Source organism: Dipodomys spectabilis, unplaced genomic scaffold (assembly GCF_019054845.1).
Source record: "Dipodomys spectabilis isolate Male_0828 unplaced genomic scaffold, ASM1905484v1 ptg000054l, whole genome shotgun sequence".
Lineage (NCBI taxonomy): Eukaryota > Metazoa > Chordata > Mammalia > Rodentia > Heteromyidae > Dipodomys > Dipodomys spectabilis.
The window spans coordinates 13,218,618-13,241,148 of NW_024870731.1; the positions used below are offsets into that span (position 1 = coordinate 13,218,618).

The following is a 22,531-nucleotide window of genomic DNA, read 5'->3' on the forward strand; positions in this document are numbered from 1 at the left end:
AATACTAAAGATCTAGATCAGAGCCAGCAAGTACACAAAAACAACCATACATCAATATGCATGGCTTTCCCAGCATAACCACCAAACCTAATTATTTTTGTGAATGAGAAAGAGTTTGTAATGCTAAAGAGAATTTAATGATGAAATAAATAATGGGACTCAAATGTTGAATTTTTTTTTGTAGGTTGTTGGGCTTGAACTCTGGGCTTGGACACTTTAAAATACAGATACAATTTATTGAGAATAAGATGGTGTATTGACCAGTTAACCAAAGACAGACTAAATGTTTCTTGAAGTAGTATAACACTTTATTTTTATTGGACAATGACACTTTAGAAAGAAATAAACTAGTTAGATTCGTACATCACTTTATGAGCTCAGAATTGGACTTAGATGTCTAAACATTTGAATGTAAAGACAGTGATATCAGAAGAAATGTTTAGATTATTAAACATCTTTTAAGTGAAAAAATTGAACTATGCAGATATAATCTTTTAAAAGGTAGATAAGTGTGAAAACAATGCAAAAAAAAGAATGCAAAGCACAAAGTCAAGTAAAATAATTGGAGTTATTTTTGACAGCACAGATGACAAGAAAATAGTAATTAGTATATGAAGAACTATTATAAATCAAATTTAAAGTACCATATTTTATAATTGGCAAAAATAATGGCTTCTGAAAATTCAATGCAAATGAACACTAAATATTTAAAGATGTGCTCACCCATATTTATGAATTTAAAAGGTAAATCCAAACTATAGTTTGTTATTTCTCAACATTCAAAATGTTAGAGGCCATTCTGGTGATATTTTGTAATTTAGCTATGTATGATAAAGTATGCTATCCATTCACTTGCTTTACTTGTTAAATTTTTTTAATGAAATTTAGAATGTTAATACAAAACTCTGTATGTATTTACACATAATCTTCTCTGGTAACTTATTTGGTGGTATGTTGGCCCACATACGTAAAGCTTTATACATTCAAGAATTTTCACTGCAGGATTATCTACACAAGTTATTTTTTATACTCCTTGATAATCCTAAATATGCATGATAAATTCTAAACTGAAAAGGCTAATCAGATTCTTGATATGGAAGCTCTTAGCCAATGACGTGGACAGGAAAGAATTACAGTGTATACATTTGGAATGACTTGCAAGTTATTTTGAGGTTAAAAATTGGTGCTTATAGCTAGGGGTCAGTGGCTCATGCCTGTAATCCTAGCTATTCAGGAGGCTGAGATCAAGGATCACAGTTCAAAGCAAACCCAAGCAGAAAATTCCAATAGACTCTTATCTCCAATCAACTATTCAGAAAAAGCCACAAGTGGTGCTGTGCTCAAGTGGTAAAGTGCTAACCTTGAACACAAAAGCTCAGGGACAGAACCCAGGTCCAGAGTTCAAGCCCCAGAACCAAAAATAAGTAAGTAAATAAATAAATAGTATTTATTGTAGATTCCATTATACAAATATAAACAATTATAAATGTGGCTATAACATATATTTCAAAAAATTATATTAAGTGAAGTAAGCCAAGCCCAAAGAAACATAGGTTTCCCTTATTTGCAATATCTAGTATATGTATGAGTCAAGCAGGAAAAGTCAGATAATGTGATGTTAGGAAAATGAACCCTTAGATATGTATTTAAATGTTTTTTTTCTTTCATGCATTTGTTTCTAACTCATTTATAAGATTATTTCTTTGTAGCTTTGTATGTCCCTCCCCCACAGTATAACCTCTGCTTTCACTATATTTGATGTTGGTATAATTTGTGGAGGAGATGGGGAAAAACAAGTCGTTTAAGGATACAGGTGGACCCGATGCAACTATGAGAAGTACAAGTTGTCATGTCAAAAACGAACTTTACAACTTTGGTGGTGGGGGGGGGGGATTGGGTGGGGGGGCGGGGGGAGGCTGGGAAGGGATGTGAAGGGTAAACAAAGGAGGAGGCTGCAATGCTTGATAAGAAATGTACTCATTATCTTGCCCATGTAATTGTAACCCCTCTGTACAGTATGCTCACAAAAAATAAAAATTTTAAAAAAAAACAAAAAAACATATATTTCAAAACTTTTCTGAAAGAAATTTTCTCATGGTGAGTAGAATAAGAGATAGAAATGTGGGAATCCCAAGAAAGGGAAACCAATGCTCCTTAATGCCTTCCTGAATGAGCTGAAATGCTCCTCTATTCTTATGTATGTTTTACTTTAAAAAACGAATTCAGTTAATGTAATGATGAAATATATGGATTAAAATATGCTACACTTAAAGATTACTAGGAGCTCTGCAACAGATAGCCACTATGTGATTTTGAGAGTAAACTATCACAACATGACATTCCTGAGATGAAATGATGCATTTGTTGGCATCTAATGAGTTTTCTTTTACTTCCCCCAGACAAAGCCAAAGGAAGGTCGAGAGCAGGCACCCACTTTGAGTCAGCCCGGAGAAGGAGCCGAGCGGTCCTTTATCACATCTCTGGACACCTGCAAAGAAGAGAAAAGAACAAATTGAAAATAAATAATGTAGGTGGTATGTGTACACCTGATGAATGCTAGAGTTTCCCTTGATGGTCATGCTGGATCCACTAAAGAACAGCTCCAATTATTCATTTATTGGCTCTCTCAGATTATTTTTTTTTCTACTATGGCTTGTGCTTGCTTATAAAGAATGAACTGAGAAAAGCCAGTGGTCATAAGGCATTGTATAATAAAAGTTCTTAATCATGCTGTTATCACAGCCCAGAGATTAGAGTATTATTGCAGTGCAGTAATACATGGAACTACAGACCCTGCAAATCAGGACATACTGGCTGCGCTGTTTGAAAGAATGGATGTGGCAAGTCACATTATACATTCAGAGTTTGTTGGTTTAAATTCCTTGAATTTATTTGTAGTTGCATCTATTTTGCCCTTTATGAACAAAAATTCATTAGAAGTTCATATTATGTACAGAACGCAATTGGTAATCCCCCACAGTGAAACCATAACTCTGACATTACATACCATCCCTTTCACAGTTCCTTAAAAGGTTGTGCTTTTAGTAAATTACCGTCAAGTTCCCTATCCCTGTCTATCCCTATGGAAAAAAAAATTTTTGTTTTAAATAAAGACTTTACTTTCATGAAGATTTCCAGATCAAGGCCTATTTAGTTGCAGATGTCCAAAGCTAGCTTTTTTTTTTTTTTTTTTTGTCGATGGTGGGGCTTGAACTCTGGGCTTGGGTGCTGTCCCTGCGCTCTTCAGCTCAAGGCGAGCACTCTGCTGCTTGAGCCACAGCACCACTTCCAATTTTCTGGTGGTTTATTGGAGATAAGAGTTTCAGGGACTTTCTAGCCTGGGGCTGGCTTTGAACTGTGATCCTCATATCTCAGCCTCTTCAGTAGCTAGGATTACAGGTGTGAGCCACTGGCGCCTGGCTTCAAAAAGCTAACATTTTGAATGATATTAATGTCATTAGTTTACCTTGTGGAATCATCAGAGCAAATGGGGAGTGAGAGCAGTTGTGACTAGGAACAGGAGCGCGAATACCTGGTCTACCTCACCAATGCTATTAGCATCAGTCACACCAAACAATCAGAACTACTTTAAAATTGGTCCCAAATCCAGATGTCTGAGAGTTAAGGATACAAGGGATTCTTTGGAAATTTACTTTAACCCAATAACTTCTGGTACACTGTTATCTTACATACAGATAATTTTGATAAAACAGGTCTTTCATCAGGCACAGAAAGCATCTATTTCTCTAATTTTAGTGCAGAGAGAGAGAGAGAGAGAGAGAGAGAGAGAGAGAGAGAGAGAGAGAGAATACAAATGTTGCAAGCCTGGTCCTGGAAAGCAGAATAAAATATTTTAATCCAATTATATTTATGGACCATCTCCATGCCCTTTTTGGTCAGCCATGAACCACTATGGAGAGTTATATAATGTATTATCTTTGCCCTGCCTAATATGAAGGTTTTCTAGGTGGACCTACTCATTGATTCCTGAGAATCTAGGGAAAGACAACATCACATGTCACTCCCTCTCTGAATCCTACCCCTGGTTCCCTTAAGTTACTAAGTCAGCCTTGGTGAAAGCAAACAAGTTCTAGGAAAAAACAAAGGTAACTACATCTGAACAGGATTCCATGCAATCCAACCAGCAAAGCACCTTTATAAATGCCATCCAGAGATCCTATTATGCAGAAAGCTGACAGGATCTTCTAGGTTTGTACTGAGAATCATTTAAATATCCCAACTATTAGTGAGCTTTCCGATGCATTTGCTAAGCTTTCTGCTTTTCCCTTTCGACTTAACGAAGTACAAAACACCCCTTAAAATTCTGATTAAAAAATTCGTAACTCCCACTGCTCAGCTAATTGCCTAATTGCCTTTCGTAGAGGAAGTATAAACATCAGGGTGGAGTATTAAAATAATATACAATACAGTATTCAAGGATGTCGCATCCACACAGGGACTCTGCTGGGACAAGTAAATCTTACTTGTAAAGCCAATTGTAGAATCGGGACTGACTGGTCATGTTTCCAACTGTTTTCCAGGAGAGCAGAGGAGAACGTCTAAAGCACACAGAACAAAAAGAGAAGGAAGGGGAGAAAATACTCTGGATAAATTACTGGCTAAATCATCTTTTGGGGGGTGGGAAATTCTGATGATAGTAACATGGACACACACACCAGAATTATAGCCCCTAGCTGTTTAAAAATACCACTAAAAGTTCCTTTTGCTTATATTATTTGGTTCTTACGTTTTTCTTAGTCTCATTTTAACAATTTGCAGAAACTAACTTACCAACTTACTTAAAATTTCTAAAGCAGGAGGAGACACCGTGGGACTCAGCCCTTAAATCTTCTGACACAATGTAGACACAAATCTCCTCACCTTACTTCTCCTCTGAGATAGTTTTATGGGACAGGTACATAGGCTTCAAACTCTGAAGAAGAAGAAAGAAAAACACATTTTTTTTCACCCAGTTGATTACATAATGATTTGTGCACGACTTTAGTGAACATTTCAAAAGTTAAGATGTACCTGAGCTGAACTGAATTCTCAGTATAATCATATAATAATAATACAAGAATATTAAATAATATGCTTTAAGTGGCCTACATAAGTGAAATTGTGTATTTCATTTTCTGAGTGGTGGAGATAGCTAAGGTTCATTAGAGCAGTAGTTCCCAACCTTGGCCTCTCCCCTTGAACAAGGTAAAACTTAACTTTCACCTTATTAAAATTACTTAGACTGAAAAATGTGTTGTTCCTGATGTCTCTGATCATTTCCTATTGTGGTAAATATTTAGGAAAATGTATGAGCTATAAATATAAGCGGCAGTACTCACTGATTTTGAGGAGATGAATATCATAATGTTCTCTGCCATGTTCATGCCTGACTTTTGTAAGAAGTTCAATTCAGGACTTCATCTCCTCTTCTTAGTTTTATGTTAAAATCCACTTTGTAACTTAACCCTCAGAATCAGACTGGAGTAAAAGCAGCAGTTCTTTTTTATTGGGATCTGTGTGGAATGTAGATGCAGTAATTCATTGGGTACCAACAAACCAATTAGAAGAAGCAAAATACGGGCTTATCATGAAGAATTGGCACGATGAAATGCCTACATGGGTTGAGTAAGAATATTAACAGGAAAGGGAAACGTGTTTGGTCTACCAGACATTTAGCATGACTATTTAGACAAGGATAGTCATGGATAAGAACCAATTCTTCCTGCTCTCTCTTGCTGATTCACGAAGTCTCAGATACTTTTGGGTTCTCTGAACATCCCACATTATTTGTCTTTCCCTCAATAACCAAGACAAGAAAACAACACTGTGACCTGAAAGTAATATGTATTCCAGAACTTTAAGCTAGTCTGTTCATTCGAACTTCACTTTCAAATTTAAGTTTTCATTACCTATCTTGCATTTCTCATTAATTGAGGTCAAAGCAAGGTCTGAAAGTATCTAGTTACAGGCTTGTCAAATTTCCACACACAGTATTGTAGGGCCTGCCTTTGTGTCCTGGCAATAAGGGAATTGTTCATCAATTTGGACTGCTTTCAAAGTAAAAAGCTTTTGCAGTTATCAAAAACTCCAGCTATTCTTCTGCATTTCATCAGCTATACAATGAACATGGCCTTCCTCTTTCAATGACCCAAATAATAACCCTTAATTAACTATTTCTTGCCTTACCCTGGAACCAAAGTCTGGCCAGTGTGTGAATGCATTACTGTTCATAAAGATAATAAACTCTTCATGAAGATAATAAACTAGGAAACTTCACTAACCAACATAATGAAAACAGCATATACAACCTGGTTCTATTTTGAAAGAATGTAAACAGCTATTTAGAATAGAATGTTGGTCATCCCTATCCTTTCTAAGAAAGCAAATAAACTACCTTTGCTGATTTCAGCAAATCTCAGGTCAAATATACTCTAGACAATGACTGTCATCAGATTGTCCTCACAGAATCAAAGCATAGAGACATAGTTTCATGTTTCTGATGTGTGTAGGGTTATACTAGCAACTCTAGCTATTTTTAGATGACATTTAAAACAATGGTCTGTTAGTTTTTTAATGAGTGAAATCTAGATTACTCACTCCACATTCATGAGAAAACTCTGAAAATACCTGTTATTCACAAGAAAGATCTCTGCTCAATTTTAGAACAGTCACATGCCACATTGTAGCAGCAAGAGACATTCTGCGCATTGTGGCTTAGATTATTTCATCTTTATGTGAATACTACAGGATGCACTTCAACAAGCCTAGATAGTGCAGGTCAATTAATCAAACTGACTGCCTGACAAATCAATAGAGAGATAAACAGGAGATGTCTAAGGCTGCTGCTGGTTGGGATGTTAGGCACTGCTTCAAATAACTCTAAAATAACAGTGTTTGGAGTAATTGTGTAAACCAACAACACTGTTGGTTATTGTAATTTTCAAAGGTCATCTACTGTACATCATCAATGTGTGGGCCAGACCTTTACATGACTGTTAATCTAATAAATTGGCTTACATTAACATCATCAAAAATGAGTGGTATAATTGGTCAGCCTTTCCAACGTGGTCACCATTGTATAAGAGGTCCTTCTTCAACTGAAATATAGTTAGGCAGCACATGGTTGGATGTCCATATCAAGTCTTAAGAGTCTTGAAAAATTTATTGACACTCTATGCACAAATGAGCCGTCTCCCAGAAATGTAATGTTTAAGCCTCTCTGAGCCTTGCTTCTAATGTATTTCTTTTCCTCCTTCTCTTCTTTTTGTCTTTCTGCACAGAATGTTTTTGTTGACAAACCAGCATTTCCAGAATATAAAGTTTCTGATGCAAAAAAGTCCAAATTCATCCTTTTGCATTTTAGCACTTTTAAAGCTGGCTGGGACTGGCTTATTTTGTTGGCGACGTTTTATGTAGCCGTGACTGTCCCTTACAACGTTTGTTTCATTGGCAATGATGACCTGTCCACAACTCGGAGCACGACAGTCAGTGACATCGCAGTGGAGATCCTTTTTATTATAGGTAAGAGCTGACAGCTGCTCTCCTAAGTTTGCATATGGGAAGTAAGTGTATCCCAGAATTTTCTAACAGGAATTTGAACTTAGATCCATTTGCATAGGCATGCCTCAGCCTGGGATGCAAATTTTGGATAGGTACATATTTGGGTTTCTGGAAATTGCCTCTTTCAGTTTTTCCACTGTTCCTGTTTTCAAACGAATATAAAATGGTACATGTTTCTAACTTTCATTGTTTTTTTTGAAGGCTTGAAAAAGATTTAATGGCTGCTTTGTCAGTATTTATGTATCCTTCATGATGTAAACCATGTATAGTCACCATGGAGATTAACAGGATTTCATGAGTATTATTCTAGAAGTGGTCCAGAAGGTCCACTGGACATGTAGGTCTTATGCCAAGTCTTTCCATGCTCTTTTTAGCATGTGGATGGAACTTTCCACAGGTGGTTTGGTTGCAGATGCCAAGCTCATAAGCCAATCAGAAGCCATGAGTGTCTGATTTCAATCAAAGAAGAGGCCCCAAGAGATGTTTGCTAGGATATTTCTCTTTCGAATACTGGATTGGTTGTTTCCTGCTCCAACATTAGAAGCTCTATACTTTATATATTCATCTTAAGACCATTGCCAACCTTTGGCTTACCCAGGTAGAACAGATTGTGGGTTTCCTTTAAAACTTAGATTGACTTCCTGTTGTGTAATTGACCTTCATTGATGAATGATACCTCTTCATCTAGTAGTGGTGATACATCCTGATTGTAAAGAGAAGAGAATATGTGGAAAATATTTCAGTCAAATGGGTAAACAAAGGGGTGAAAAGGGAAAACCAAAAAGGTCAAAAAATTGCAAGGCAAATCGAAAGCTTGTTTCAATGGTGATAGGGTTAGTTTTTGTTTTCTTGGTTTTTGTTTTTGGTCTTTTCTTGGTGAAACTACTAAAGCTTTGAGCCTCACATACTCTCTGTAACTGAAAGTCAGTGCGATCTTGCTCTGGGTGAGTTTGGTGTAGCTTCCTGGACCACTGTAAACATCACACATAGTGGGCTCTTGGCTTAAGAGTCCTTTTGGGACCCCAGCTCCCACCCCAAAAGTGGCAGATGTAGTATGTTTAGACCACTAGATGGCAATGTTGTCTAGTCAGGTAGTTTTGGAAAAGCTACAAACTACTAATTTTATTTTGTTGTTGTGTGTTCATCCTGGGGCTTGAACTCAGCCCTTGGATCCTTTTGCTGAGCTTTTTTGCTCAAGTTAGCTCCCTACCCCTTGAGCCATACTTCCTCTTACAGCTTTTTGGGGTACTTAATTGAAGATAAGAGTTTCACAGAACTTCTGCACAGGCTGGCTCAGCCTTCTGAGTAGCTAGGACGACAGGTGGGAGCCATCGGCCCGCCTTAAAAATTTTGGTTTTGTTGTTGTTCTTGCTGTTACTGGTACTGGTGCTTGAACTCAGGGTCAGGACACTGCCCTTTAGCCTTTTCACTCAAGGATGGTGCTCTATCACTTGAGCCACAGCTCCGTATCTGGCTTTTTGGTACTTCACTGGACATGTCTCATGGACTTTCCTTTCAGAGCTGGCTTTGAACCATGATACTCAGATCTTACCCTCCTGAGTAGCCAGACTTCCAGGCATGAGTAACTGGCACCCAATGAGAGATAGTCTTTATTATAATCATACAGGAATCTATTAAAATCACTGTTAAATGGCAAATACCATCATTCCAAAGACAAACTGGGTGTACCTAACCACCAGTTCATTGTGGTTTCTTTGCTAATCTTTGATGTCTCCTTTTACCTATCTAGGACGTACACATATATTATCATCTTAAAACCACCAGGACTTGGCCAATCATTCAACATGACTAACCCTGGGTTTTGTTTTGGTTTGGTCTTTTCCCATGTAACCACTAGTTGGTAGGGCTTCATGAAAGAGTAAACAAAAATATTTGTTTACCAAATATTTCATCTTCTTGTATGTGGTTATTTACAATCTGTCCTTAGGACAGAGATATCTCTTGATTTTTTTTTCTCCCCAGCTTTCCTGATTTTTGGCATCTTCTGGATTTAGAGAACATTTACATGACTATATGCTATGCTCACTGGAAGACATAACTTGTTTGCCCATGGGAAATCCTTCTTATGACAGATATTCTGTAAAATTTTGCTTGTTTGTGTTTGGGTGCTTCCCCCCAAAGAAATGATAAAAAAGAAACTAGTTGCCTTTTGCTCTTTTTCTCTATGTGCTTTCCTGTGTCACTGGACGCTGCCATTTCTGCTGATTCAGGCAGTCAGTTATTCCAAAAGATAATTCAGTCCATTACTAGCAGGATTTAAAAAAAGATGGAGACTCACTGCTATTTTTATGCCATTTAGCTCCTACAATGATTACTTCTGAATCTGATTGGCTCATTTTGATGAGGCCTAAGAAATTCCTTGCTATGTTCTACTGTTACCTTCCTCTATTGTGTGTCTTTGCTATTTATCTTCAGACAAGTTCTCATTATGTAGATCAAGCTGGTACTCCTTTCACTTCTTCTGGGATTGTAGATGTGCACTGCCATGCTGTTCATTCTCCTAAATGAGATTAAGTATACCTACAATTTATCACAACATACTTGGGAAAAAATAGCTTAACCTAGTATTCCTTCAAGTGTATTTTTCTGAACTTTCAGTCTAAAAAGTTTTCTTTTACAAAGGAAGGAAGAATTTATTATTGATAAATAAGTTATTTAGGAATACAAGTTAATAAGAATTAGAAAGTACATAGCCTGTGTTGTGCCTTTACAACACGAAGATATTGTTACACCATTTAATAATCTTAAATATGTGTGGTATACTTCATCCATATATTTAGCATATTGTTTTCTATTTCTAGAATAGTGTTACTGAATTGGCATCTTACATGAACTGAGTTGAGAAGGAGGGTTTTCTTTTTGCTTTTTATTGTTATTATAAAGGTGATGTACAGAGGGGTTACAGTTACATAAGCCAGGTATGAATGCATTTCTTTTTGGACAATCTCACCCCTTCCCTTGCTTTTTCATGAGTGTCTAGTAAGTACCACAGCTGCATTTGTTTCACCCTTTGTTAGGAAGGGTTTTCTTATAAGTAAAAGATGATTTTTTTTTTCATTTTCACCAAATCCATAGAAATGATAGGCAATGTCATTATTTTTTAAAAGGAGGAATCAGTAAATGTTCTAGACCCCCCCCCCCAAAAGATTCATGATGAAATTAAAGTTGGGTAAGAACAATAGATATCTTTTGGAGATGGCACAATACACTTTAGCAATGTAAATTCTCTAAGAAATCCTGTGATAAAGAAATCTATTTAAATGTAGTTAGCTGAGCATCTTGCTGGATTTACTTTTACCTCAGAACTGATCTCTCTACAGACCACTTAGTAATACTTCTGGCATGACTGACTGCAAAGCATTCTTCCCTGTGGATTCACCAAAAAGAAAAATGTCAGAGTGCACTTTTGTTATCAGAACTTCATGTGAACTGTGAGCTTGCAACTACAGGATACTCTCCCACTCTGAAAGTCAATACTTTTGGAACCCCCCCCCTTAGCTTTTGGGATTGATAGCATGCAAAGGCTTGGCTGAGTCATGAAGACTGGGAATACAGTTAACTTTAATCTGAGATGATTGCTATGAGCAAGTTTCCTAATCCAGTCCTTTTTTTTTTCTTTTTTAACTTTCTAGCTGGGGAAAGTCTTAGTGATATATCCAAGACCTCAGACTAACTGATGTCAGACTCCAGTCACTAAGGGTGTTGGATCAGATTTTTCACATGAATTTATAGTTAATATGATTCTACTTTATGAAAAAGTCCACTTAACTTCTTTTTCTTTATTTATAAAACCGAAGCAGAAAGGGAGAAGATGAAAGACTAACTTCCTTTTTTTCCCCTTCCATGAATATAAAAAGTAATGGCTTGAGTCTCTGTGGTCTTGGTAATGAAGCTGCTGTCCACTAATAGGTTCGATACTTAATTCCCTCATTTCTGCAATAAAGACTCAAGGATTGTGCAGGAAATAATATAGTCAGACCAACCTAATAAACTAAAGGTTGTCTAAGCCACTGCTAATTCCATTCCCATTAGTCTGCTTGGGGGTGAGGGGGAGGGACAAGCATGGGACCAAGTCTGTCCAAACATAAAGAGATCTCTTTGTGTGTGGGGGTGGGGCAAGTACTTACAAATAATTTGCTAATTGCAGATAAAAGAGCCATGTGCTGGAAAGATATTTGCATCACCACTATTTCCTTCTCTTCCCCACCCCATTTGTGGGTGGGAGGATATGATTATAATCATCTGGAGAACAATAGCATGGATGATGTGGATGGATAGAAGAGAAAAAAAGTTTGACCTCCAGATAGATTCCTTGTGGGTTAACATAAAACCTTCCTTTATTTAAACTACTGTTACTAGAGTGCTCTGTTACTAATAGTTATATCATTCTAAATGCACAGATACCCAGACAGACACACTCATACACACGAATAGTACTTGATACCTTCTAGTACCTTCCACTGGATCATTTAAGGTTCACTTAGAAATAGTACTTGATACCTTCTAGTACTTTCCACTGGATTATTTAAGATTCACTTAGAAATTGATTAAAATACATGTTTTTTTGGTCAGTCATGGGGCCTGAACTCTGGGCCTTGGCACTGTCCCTCAGCTCTTCAGCTCAAGGTTAGCACTCTACCACTTGAGCCACAGCACCACTTCCAGCTTTTTCTGCTTATGTGGTGTTGAGGAATTGAAGCCTCATGAATGCAAGCAAGCACTCTACCACTGAGCCACCTTCCCAGCCCTATTAAAATGCATTTTTGCTGGGCATGGTGGCACCTGTGTACTCAAAATACTACGAGAGGAGGTCATAAAGTTTGTGGTCAGATTGGGATACATAAAAGGACTCCTTCTAAATACAGATGAAAGTATAAAAAAGAGTATCTTCTTTAGCAGGGAATGAATACAGAAGGAAAGAATTGATTCAACATATAATATTATTTAGAATGAAAATTGATAAAAGTATTATAACAAAGCTAGATTAACTGCTGTATGAAAAGAAAATTATTCTGGTTGACCCAAAGGGAAAACATTCATGTTATAGCAAACATTGAGGAAACATGCCAGAAAATTTAATCAACTATTTTTCCTGTAAAACCACATTTGTTCTTGTTTTTCTGTTTTCTCTTACTCTTTCTTTCTTTCTCTCTTTCTTTCCTCTCTCTCTCTCTCTCTCTCTCTCTCTTCTCTCTCTCTGCTAAGGATCAAATTCAGGACTTACTTCATGTTGCTAGACAGGATTTTACCACTTGAACTATACTCTTACCCGGTTTTGCTTTTAGTTTGTTTATATATAATATATATTATATATAATATATATATTTATATAATCTCCTACTTTTGCCTGGTCTTGCCTTAGGCTACAGTTCTCCTGTTTCCCCTCCAGTTTAGCTGGGATTATAGAGATTCTTCTCCAAGTTTAGCTATGCCATGTAAGCAATGGTGACTAGAAGGAGGTAGTTGCAGTTATGTAAAAAAAAATGTCATAATTTAAAATGTTCAGAACAACTATAAAGAGATTGGAACCTGGGTGTTATTATTAGAGAAATTAGCCATTATTTGTACATATTAAAAATATTGCCAGCAATGGTGGCCCATGCCTGTAATCCTAGTTACAGGTTGAGATCTGGGATCAAGGTTTGAAACCAACCCCCACAGGAAAGTCTATGGGTCTCTTATCTTCAATTAACCACTGAAAAGCTGGAAGTGGAGTTATGGCTCAAGTAGTAGAGTGTTAGCCTTGATCAAAAAAGCTCAAGAACAGTGCCCAAACTCTGAATTAAAGCTCCAGGACTGGCACAAAATTAATTAATTAATAATAATAATAAACTATGCAAAGATTAAAATCAAAATTACTGCTGGATCAATTATTTCCAAGCAACCAGGTAAAAGAATGGGTAAACTACCAAAAGGAAGATCCAATGAAGACTTTACTGTTGACCTTGTATAAACTTTTAGGGTTTTGAGATAGTCTGCCAGTGAAAATTGTACGAACAACATAAAAATTAAAACCTTAAATATAAGAGTTAAGTTATTGCTAGAGAATTTAGAAAATTGTAAGCAAAACACCTGAAGAGAGGATGCAGCAAGGGCAAGATCAGAACAAATACTGCAAAGACAAATGATACTAAGAACGATGTACAAATCTGATTGGGTTGGAATTGTGCGTGCCACAGGTCCCACAGGTAGAGAATTGCTTTGAACTGAATGTGGGGGAAAGGTAAATCATTTGCTGGGACTTTCCCTGCAGAAGCTGAACAATACAAACAAACTAAGTCATCTCTGAGTAGGGTGGTTGATGTATACAATGGAAAAAACTCAAAAGAGAATCTTGTGCTGAAATAGGCAAACCAATTATCAGAGACTGAAGCTTCTCTCTGTCTGTGTTTCTAAATAAAAGTAGAGTGCTAAACTAACTGCATGAATTTCCAACTTTTCTAGCATCCCTTTCACAAGACAATGTCAGAATTAAGCAGTTGTGGCCAAAACTACACAACCAACAAAGTCTAGAAGGTTTCTGATGAGGCCCAAACAGAAAACTTCTGAACTAGAGACCTTGGCTTCTCGTGCAGAACCTCAAGATGAACACAAACTAATACAGCACGTTCACTCTAACATCAATGAGAGTAAAAGGACATTAGAATTCCTAATGAATTCCTAATGTATTTTAATTTGTAAGACAGTGAGCCTGACAGAAAGGGAGATAAATTCCTGCACTTACTTATAATAAACAGATCAGATAATTCAACTGAAAATGCATGCAAATCAAAGGAGTAGAAGAAAAAGTAGATACTACATCTCATGCTAACTCTTATTCTGTATCAATGAGAGCAGATATGTCTGTTTATGAGAACAGAAATAAAAATTAGCTAACTCTTGTAGGAATAACTACCCAAAACACACTCTATCAAAATGGACAAAGCTGGGTACAGGAGTTGTTGACAGTTGGATGATGTCCTACAGTCCTATCTTGTCAATTGGATTTTGTCTAGGACAGAAAGAACCCTGAGAAACCTCACCATTGCACACCAGAAGTACCCACTGACCATCATGGCCACTCCACATGCCCCCCAAAGAGTTGTAAAGCATTTAAAATAATTTTCTTAGCATATACTAAGTGTACACTGAGATTTCATTGTGATTTCCCATTCATGGCTATAGCATTCTTTGATCTTATTCATTACCTCTACTAGTCTCTCTAATCCTCCTTTTAACTTCCTTATAAATTTTAAAAATGTGTTTCAGTATGATTTTTTTTCATGATGAATGTATTTGGATCATAGGCTCCATTGTACACAAATTAACCCCTCCATACTCTCACTGGCCTCTCCCCCAATATAGTTCCCCTGTGATGTTAATATTTGTTGATTCTTTTTTGGATCTGGTTTCTGCATATGAGAAGAACGCATGTAGTATTTATCTATCTGAATCTGGCTTATTTCCTTTAACATGATTGTTTTCAGTTCAATTCATCTTCCTGTAGATGATAAAATATTATTCTTCTTTATGGCTAAATAATACTCCATAATGCTTCTGTAACACATTTTATTTATCCATTCATCTGTGGATGGGCATCTAGGCTGGTTCCTTGGCTACTGTGAATAGTGTTGTAAAAAACATTGGATGTGCATAAATCTCCATTGTGTACTGACTTACATTTCTTTGGGTCTGTGCCCAAGAGTATAGTAAGATCGTATGTTTGCCATATGTTGATCTTTGTTGATTCTCAACAAAGCCACCGAAACCAGAAAAGATAGACTCCTCAACAAATGGCACAGGAGAAAAAAAAAACTAGATAGCCATGTGTAGAATTTCTTATTCTGTACAAAAATTAATGCAAATGCATCAAAGACTGTACTGCAAGATTTGAAAATACTAGAGGAAAACATACAGAAACTGACTCAAGATATGGGCACAGATGAGGACTTTCTGAATCGAGATCCAGTTGCTCAGGAAATAACAACAACAATGGGATAAATGGGATTGTATCCTAGCAAAGGAACTTCTTCATGTCAGATAAAATGATCACCAGAGTAAACATGAAGAACAGAAGAAAATCCTTGTGAGCTATTCATGTGCCAAGGGATTATTGCTCGCAATATATAAAAAGCTTAAAAAGTAAACACCAAAAGAAAAGCTAATCAGATTAATAAAGATGCAAATGAATTGCAGAGACAGTTCGCTAAAGAAGTACAACTAACTAATAAATATATGAGGATTATCCAACTCCATAAAGGAAATACAAAGCAAGACTAACTAAGGTTCCATTTCACCCAAGTCAGAATGTCCATCATCAAGAAACAAACAACAGATGCTGGTGAGGTATTGAGGAGGGAGAAAGGAACATCCACTATTGGCAGAAATGTAAATCAGTTCAATTACTATGGAAACCTGTACAGAGGTTCTTAAACCCACTGGTCAGTAGCTTAATGAATGGATGGATCTGACTTCAATTCTTGTATTTATAAGTACATAAGTTTTTTCTTTGCCAACACTCCTCTTCATTGTACACCATATTTATGTGTATGCCTTTTCCCACTTGGTATGGAACTGTATCACTCAACTACTTCCAAATAAACACTCATTACTTTCTAGCGGAGAGCATTCCCCATATAATTCTGTCATGATTCTTGCATGACTTTTTCTATGAGGGTAAAGTATTTAAAATTTCAGTGGTTCCTGAAAGAGTATAAATATATTACTATCATTTTATCATACAAACAAATTCTAATTTATAATGCTTTCACTTTCCTGGAAAATGCAAAAGTAGGTTATTTTTCTCATTAGTTGAATGATGAAAAGTATGGGTACATACTTAAGTGAGGGTGATGATTATTTCTCTCAGTAAATTCACTGAAAGCTTCATGGTGGTGAAGAAATTAATAATATTTACCTTCAATGACTTGGGTATCCCAGATTGGGCATTCCTGTACTGCGTAGTTGGAAACTTTGATGACTTAAAACTTGTCATTTAGTCTTTGAGGACTTCCTTACAGCCTGTCACCCTCATAGTGAAAGATTGTGGTAAAAGTATGCAATCCTACACTCCCATTCACTCTCGAATCTGCAGACTTGATTGCTAACATGTCATGTCTTAAGTAGATTAAGGAATGTCTTTCTGGATGTTTCACTGGGCCATTCATACTGATCTTGGATGCAGATAGTGTCTCTTACTAACAACTCAACATGGTGAACATAATAATGGCTCAGATTTGGCTCGTGTGGCTCCTGTGAGGCTATTTATAACCTCCTCATGAGACTACACCAGATGTGTAGTCTTCGATAATATATTTGGAATAGCAAATAAGTGAAATGTATTATATTGACTACTAACCAGTGACTTGAAATGAAGCAGAGCCCATTTGTGTATCAACCGGCTATTTTCTGTGGAGTTTATCTAAGCCAGAAGTTGGAGCAATAATTAGAAGCCAGAAAACTATCTTGCCATTTCAGACTCCTGCTGAAGTGTAAAACAGTTTCATCTCAAAAGTGAGGAGATTCTATGTGTCAAAAAGTCTTCGAGGAAACAGAGATTGTACTGACAAGTACAATAAACTGACACATTGAATTGAAACCCCTTTGTATAACCACTTGAAGATAATTTTTAAAAAATTAAAAATTAAAAAAAGAAAAGTAGAATACTATATTCATTGTTGGTCTTAACAGCTTCCAATTAAGTTGACTTAAAAGTACCTACTTAAGCACTTACGCAAAGACTAAAGCTGCACTTCTTTTGCAAATGCATTATTAGTGTGCATGTATTGCTTTTTTAGCCTTTCTAGAATTCCCGATGGGAAGATGAAGTGCTATGGCAAATTAACTATTGAACAGATACCCAAGCTGTATGACCACTGTATTGTCCTTAACTGTATGAAACTGCAAAGCAGTATTCTTTACATAATTGGGTCAAACATAGCAATTGATGTTTTCCTTGGGCTAGATATAATAGGCTCAAGTTTGGTTTCCAAAGTGCTTTATCACCATTAGTTTCCATTATACAGGCTCACAGATTTGGGGAAATATTTTAACAATTCTTTATGTGGAGAAAATCATACTCAATAATATCATTCTTAACAAACCTTCAAATCTCATTCTGAAGGCTTTTGATAATTTAATTAAATTATGTTGATTAGTTTCTCCTCCGTCAATATACTATACCAATTATGTGAACTTTAAAATAGAAAAAGTTTTTTTTTGTTTTTTATTTTTAATAAAATAGTCTTGGAGCTAGGAATGTGTCTAGTGGTAGAGTGCTTGGCTAGCAACATAAAGCCTTGGGTTCAATTCCTCAGAACCATATAAACAGAAAAAGCCAGAAATAGATTATTATTATTGTGAAAATACCATACAGAGGGGTTACAATTACATGGGCAAGAGAGTGAGTACATTTCTTATCAAGCATTGTTGCCTCCTCCTTTGTTTCCCCTTCCCATCCCTTCCCCTCTCCACCCCCCCACATCCCCAACCCCCTACCACCCCACACCCTGCCAAAGTAGTAAAGCTTGTTTTTCAGCATAATGTCTTGTACATCTCATTGTTGCAATGGGTCCACCTGTATCCCTAGTTAAACGATTTGTTTTTTCCCTTCCCCTCCACAAATTATATCAACATCAAATACAGTGAAAGCAGGCTTATACCCTGGGGGAGGTACATACAAAGCAACAGAAATCATCTTATAAATATGTTGGAAACAATCGCATGAAAGAAAAAAACATTTGAATCCTTATCTTGGGGTTCATTTTGCCTAACATCAACTTGTCTGACAGTTTCTGTTTGTCTCAGACATATACTAGTTATTGCGAATAAGAGAAACGATGAGACCTATATTTCTTTGGGCCTGGCTTACTTCACTTAATATATTTTTTTCCAAGCCTTTCCATTTACTAACAAATGGGGAAATGTCATTCTTTCTGATGGAGGCATAGAATTCCATTGTGTATATATACCACATTTTCTTGATCCATTCATCTACTGAGGGGCATCTAGGTTGGTTCCATATCTTAGCTAGGGTAAATAATGCTACAATAAACATAGCTGTGCTGGTAGCCTTAGTATGGTCTTGTTTGTGATCATTTGGGTAAGTGTCCAAAAGTGGGATTGCTGGGTAATAGAGGAGCTCTATGTGGAGTCTTTTGAGGAACCTCCATACTACTTTCCAAAGTGGTTGAACAAGTTTACACTCCCACTAACAATGAAGTAAGGTTCCCTTCTGTCCACATCCCCTCCAGCATCTGTTGTTATTAGAGTTCTTGATTATAGCCATTATAACTGGGGTGAGGTGGTATCTCAATGTTGTTTTGATTTGCATTTCTTTTATGACTAGAGAGGTTGAGCATTTCTTCATGTGTCTATTGGCCATCCTTCTTTCTTCTTCAGAGAAGTTTCTCTGTAAGTCTTTAGCCCACTTATTTATTGGGCAGTTGTTTCTTTGAGGATTTGTTATTGGGGGATTTAATTTTTTGAGTTCCAGGTATATTTTAGATATGAGACCCTTGTCTGTTCTATGGCTAGTAAAGATCTTCTCCCAATCCATGGGCTTTCTATTGATCTTGCTAGCTATATCCTTTGACATGCAGAAGCTCTGCAATTTCATGCAATCCCATTTGGAGTGCTAGCCTTTAGCAAAAGGAAGCTTACGGATAGTGCCTATGCCTATGCCCCAGGACTAGCAAAAACAAAAACAAAAGATCCCCAGTCTTTAGTTATAGCCATTCTGAAATACCTCCCACTCTCCTCTTAAATACTTCTGATTGTTGTTCTTGTTTACTTCTTGAATGTAGTTGTGATCATAAGTTAAGTGAATTTGAGTAATTTTTCCATGGAATTTAATATGAGTATCTTTTGTTTCATAAATATTTATAAACTCTTCATGATTATATAATATGCCATCATATAAAACTGTTTAATATTTGGAACTGATGTATGACTCAATGGTACAACACAAACTATGAGCAAGTAAGCCAAGAAAGAGCAGCACATGGCCCTAAGTTCAAGCCCCAACACTGGCACTAAAATAAAATCACACAAAAAAATAATTGTTTACTTATGTCCTTGGTATTCCATATTTAAAATAATTTTTGCTACTTAAAATATATAATGAATATTTCTGTGAAAAAAAAAATACCCGTTTACTAGCCTAATGTACATTGCATGCCTGCTATTTACCATTTACTATTTGGATGTTAGAAACAAGAATAAGACTACTTCCCTTTATATTCTAATAAGAGGAAAACAGTTAACAAAGAAAGTAATTAAAATACATCAAATGCTACCTAATGGTAACCTGATAAAGAAAAATAAACTGGAGACAGGCCCTGGTAATTCACAACTGTAGTTCTAGCTGCTCAGGAATCTGAGATCTAAAAGATCACATTTCATATCCAGCCTGGGCAGAAAAGTTTGTGAGACTCCATCTCTAAAATAACGAGCAAAAAAAAACAAGGCTAGGTCATGGCCCAAGTGGTTGAGCATTAGTCAAACAAGCAAGCTGAATGAATGCTTGTGTGGGACCCTAGGGTCTAAACCCCAGTACTTCCTCCTGTAAGGGAAAAAAAAACCAGAAAATAAACTATCAAGTAGAGGAGGAAGCCATGGGCTGCAGTTTTAAATAAAGTCAGGGTGAATGTAATTGAGAATGCAACAATAAACAAAGGCAGCAGGAAAATGAGGAAGCGTTCACCATAAATCAAGTCTTGAAGTACATTCTAAGCAAAGAGTACAACACATGCAAATAGGTTCTCTCGCCCACCTTTAGAGTTATTTTCAGGAGAAGTGGAATTATTGGGTCAACGAATACTATTAAACACAGCTTATAATACACTTTCAAATGGGTCTCTTTGAAAAATCACATCACCTTTAGAAGAGTATATCGGTCAATAAAGCTTTAGTTGAAATGTAACTTGTCTAGGCTAATATTTATCATAGTAATAACCATTGTGAGAAATTCTATGTTGCATGCTGCTTTGTGAATTTTTTATAGTACTATGAAATCATTGTTTAGTAATTCAAATAGCATATCGTCAACATTACACTGTTGTTATTTATTCTGACTTTTGTCAGATGTAAGGAAATGGAGTTATTTTTTTTCTGACAAACACAAAGCTTCTTTCACAATGCACTTGAATGTCCAAATATAAAGGTTTGTGAGATCGGTACGGTGGGGGAGAGTGTGGCTGCCCTATGACTCACCTGTTACTGTAAATAGACTAGAAGAAGCACGTGCTCATAAAATATGAAACAATGCTGCTTCCTTTGAACGAGATAGGGGTATTAAGAATAGAATGTTACTAAATTTCAAAACCCAGAAGAAAACTGTGAGCTCTAGATTTAGAAACTTATTGCAGGAACAATGAGGTTTTTTTCCCCCCATTTGCCTCTTACAACTCTGCTATGTCATCTCTCCTCTCCATAATTTTTCTACTTTCTAACCAGAAATGACATTACTCATGTGAATTATATTTCCCATTTTAATATGTGGAGTTAGCATTAGAATAACCTCCTTTCTCGCTTTCTCTGTCTCTTTCTGTCTCTCTTCCGTTACCTCCATAAGCGTTAAGTGAATAAATACAGAAGCAGTAAGAAATAAAAATAATAAATAGATATGGAATATAGCAAGAAGTTGTTTAGGGCCCATCGATGACATGAAATGTTATGGTTACTGAGGCCTCTGTGGGATTCATTATGTATTGTTCAATTCATTAACTACTTGTTATAGGTTGATATGATGTCACCCAGTTCAGTAGACTCAAGGATTCCATGACATAGAAGAGAAGACCCTTCTGGTCTGGTCTCTCCATCTTCTTCTTCTACCTTTTCCCACTTCTCCTTGTAGTTTCAGCCAAACCTGGACCACTTACTATTCTTAGGGAGTGTTTTATGTTTTACCTTCCCACCTGTCTTTTGTGTGTTCTACTCATATAAAAAGTGTAAGATATATCCTTAGTCCCTCTTCACCCAAATTCCTTGTGTCCTTGAATTATCATCTCAGTTCCTCTATCACCTCTTCTTTAAACCTTTCTTCTTTGTCCCCAAGAATCTAGGCTAAGTTCTTAACTATTTCTCTCACCCCAAATATATATAATGAATAAGCAATGAACTTTTTTTTGGGGGGGGAGGGTCCGGTCATGGGGCCTGAACTCTGGGCCTGGGCTCTGTCCCTCAGCTCTTCAGCTCAAGGCTAGCGCTCTACCACTTGAGCCACAGCACCACTTCCGGAGTTTTTCTTTTTGCTTATGTGGTGCTGAGGAATCGAACCCAGGGCCTCATGCATGCAAGGCAAGCACTCTACCACTGAGCCACCTTCCCAGCCCAGCAATGAACTTTTAAAGGACATGGACTATAAAGTTTATTTTCGAGTTCTATCATGTGTAAACCCCTGTTAGGAAGTTTTAATTCTGAAGGTAGGTTTAAATATTCTTTTTCTTAAAACTTGGCTCAGCAAGTGATCTTTATTTCTAAACAATACATCTAAAATTAGACTTATCAAACATAAAAAATCAAGTACCAGTAAGCAAATGGAAGATACCTTGAGAAAGCCCCTAGATTGTTGTGTCTTGCGTAGACCCTGACAAACATGCCACTAACTTATCAAACTCCTTCCAAATGATTCAGTAGAGAGAACATGGAATGATCCTTTCAAGTCTAAAGAGTGTTTAGGATGTTCTCATGACAACTGTAGAAAGAGTAATTATTCACAGACGCAGGAGAGGCTACAGCCTCAACTCAGCTGGACATATTGGCCAGCATGCAATTGACCAGCTTTCTTTGTAATAAGCTATTATCATGATAATTTAATTTAATTGTATCAGGCCTGATCTAAGCCTGATATGCTTTGGATGATATAAGGGGCTACTGAAACAACTGCAAGTGTTCTCTATGTCTTCAGAAAGCTTATAGGGTGATTAGAGAAATTTGTCTTGAGCCTGAACAATCTTCTCACATAATAAAA

The 22,531-nt window shown here is 36.6% G+C and overlaps 1 protein-coding gene across 1 annotated transcript in view; it reads left to right on the top strand.

Moving 5' to 3' along the window:
- Kcnh8 (potassium voltage-gated channel subfamily H member 8) overlaps positions 1 to 22,531 on the top strand; it is a 394,585-nt gene that overhangs the window by 198,359 nt on the left and 173,695 nt on the right. The window contains exons 4-5 of the mRNA XM_042680104.1: positions 2,400 to 2,527; positions 7,281 to 7,521. Coding sequence (XP_042536038.1) covers positions 2,400 to 2,527; positions 7,281 to 7,521 — 369 coding nt within the window. The remainder of the gene's footprint in view (positions 1 to 2,399; positions 2,528 to 7,280; positions 7,522 to 22,531) is intronic.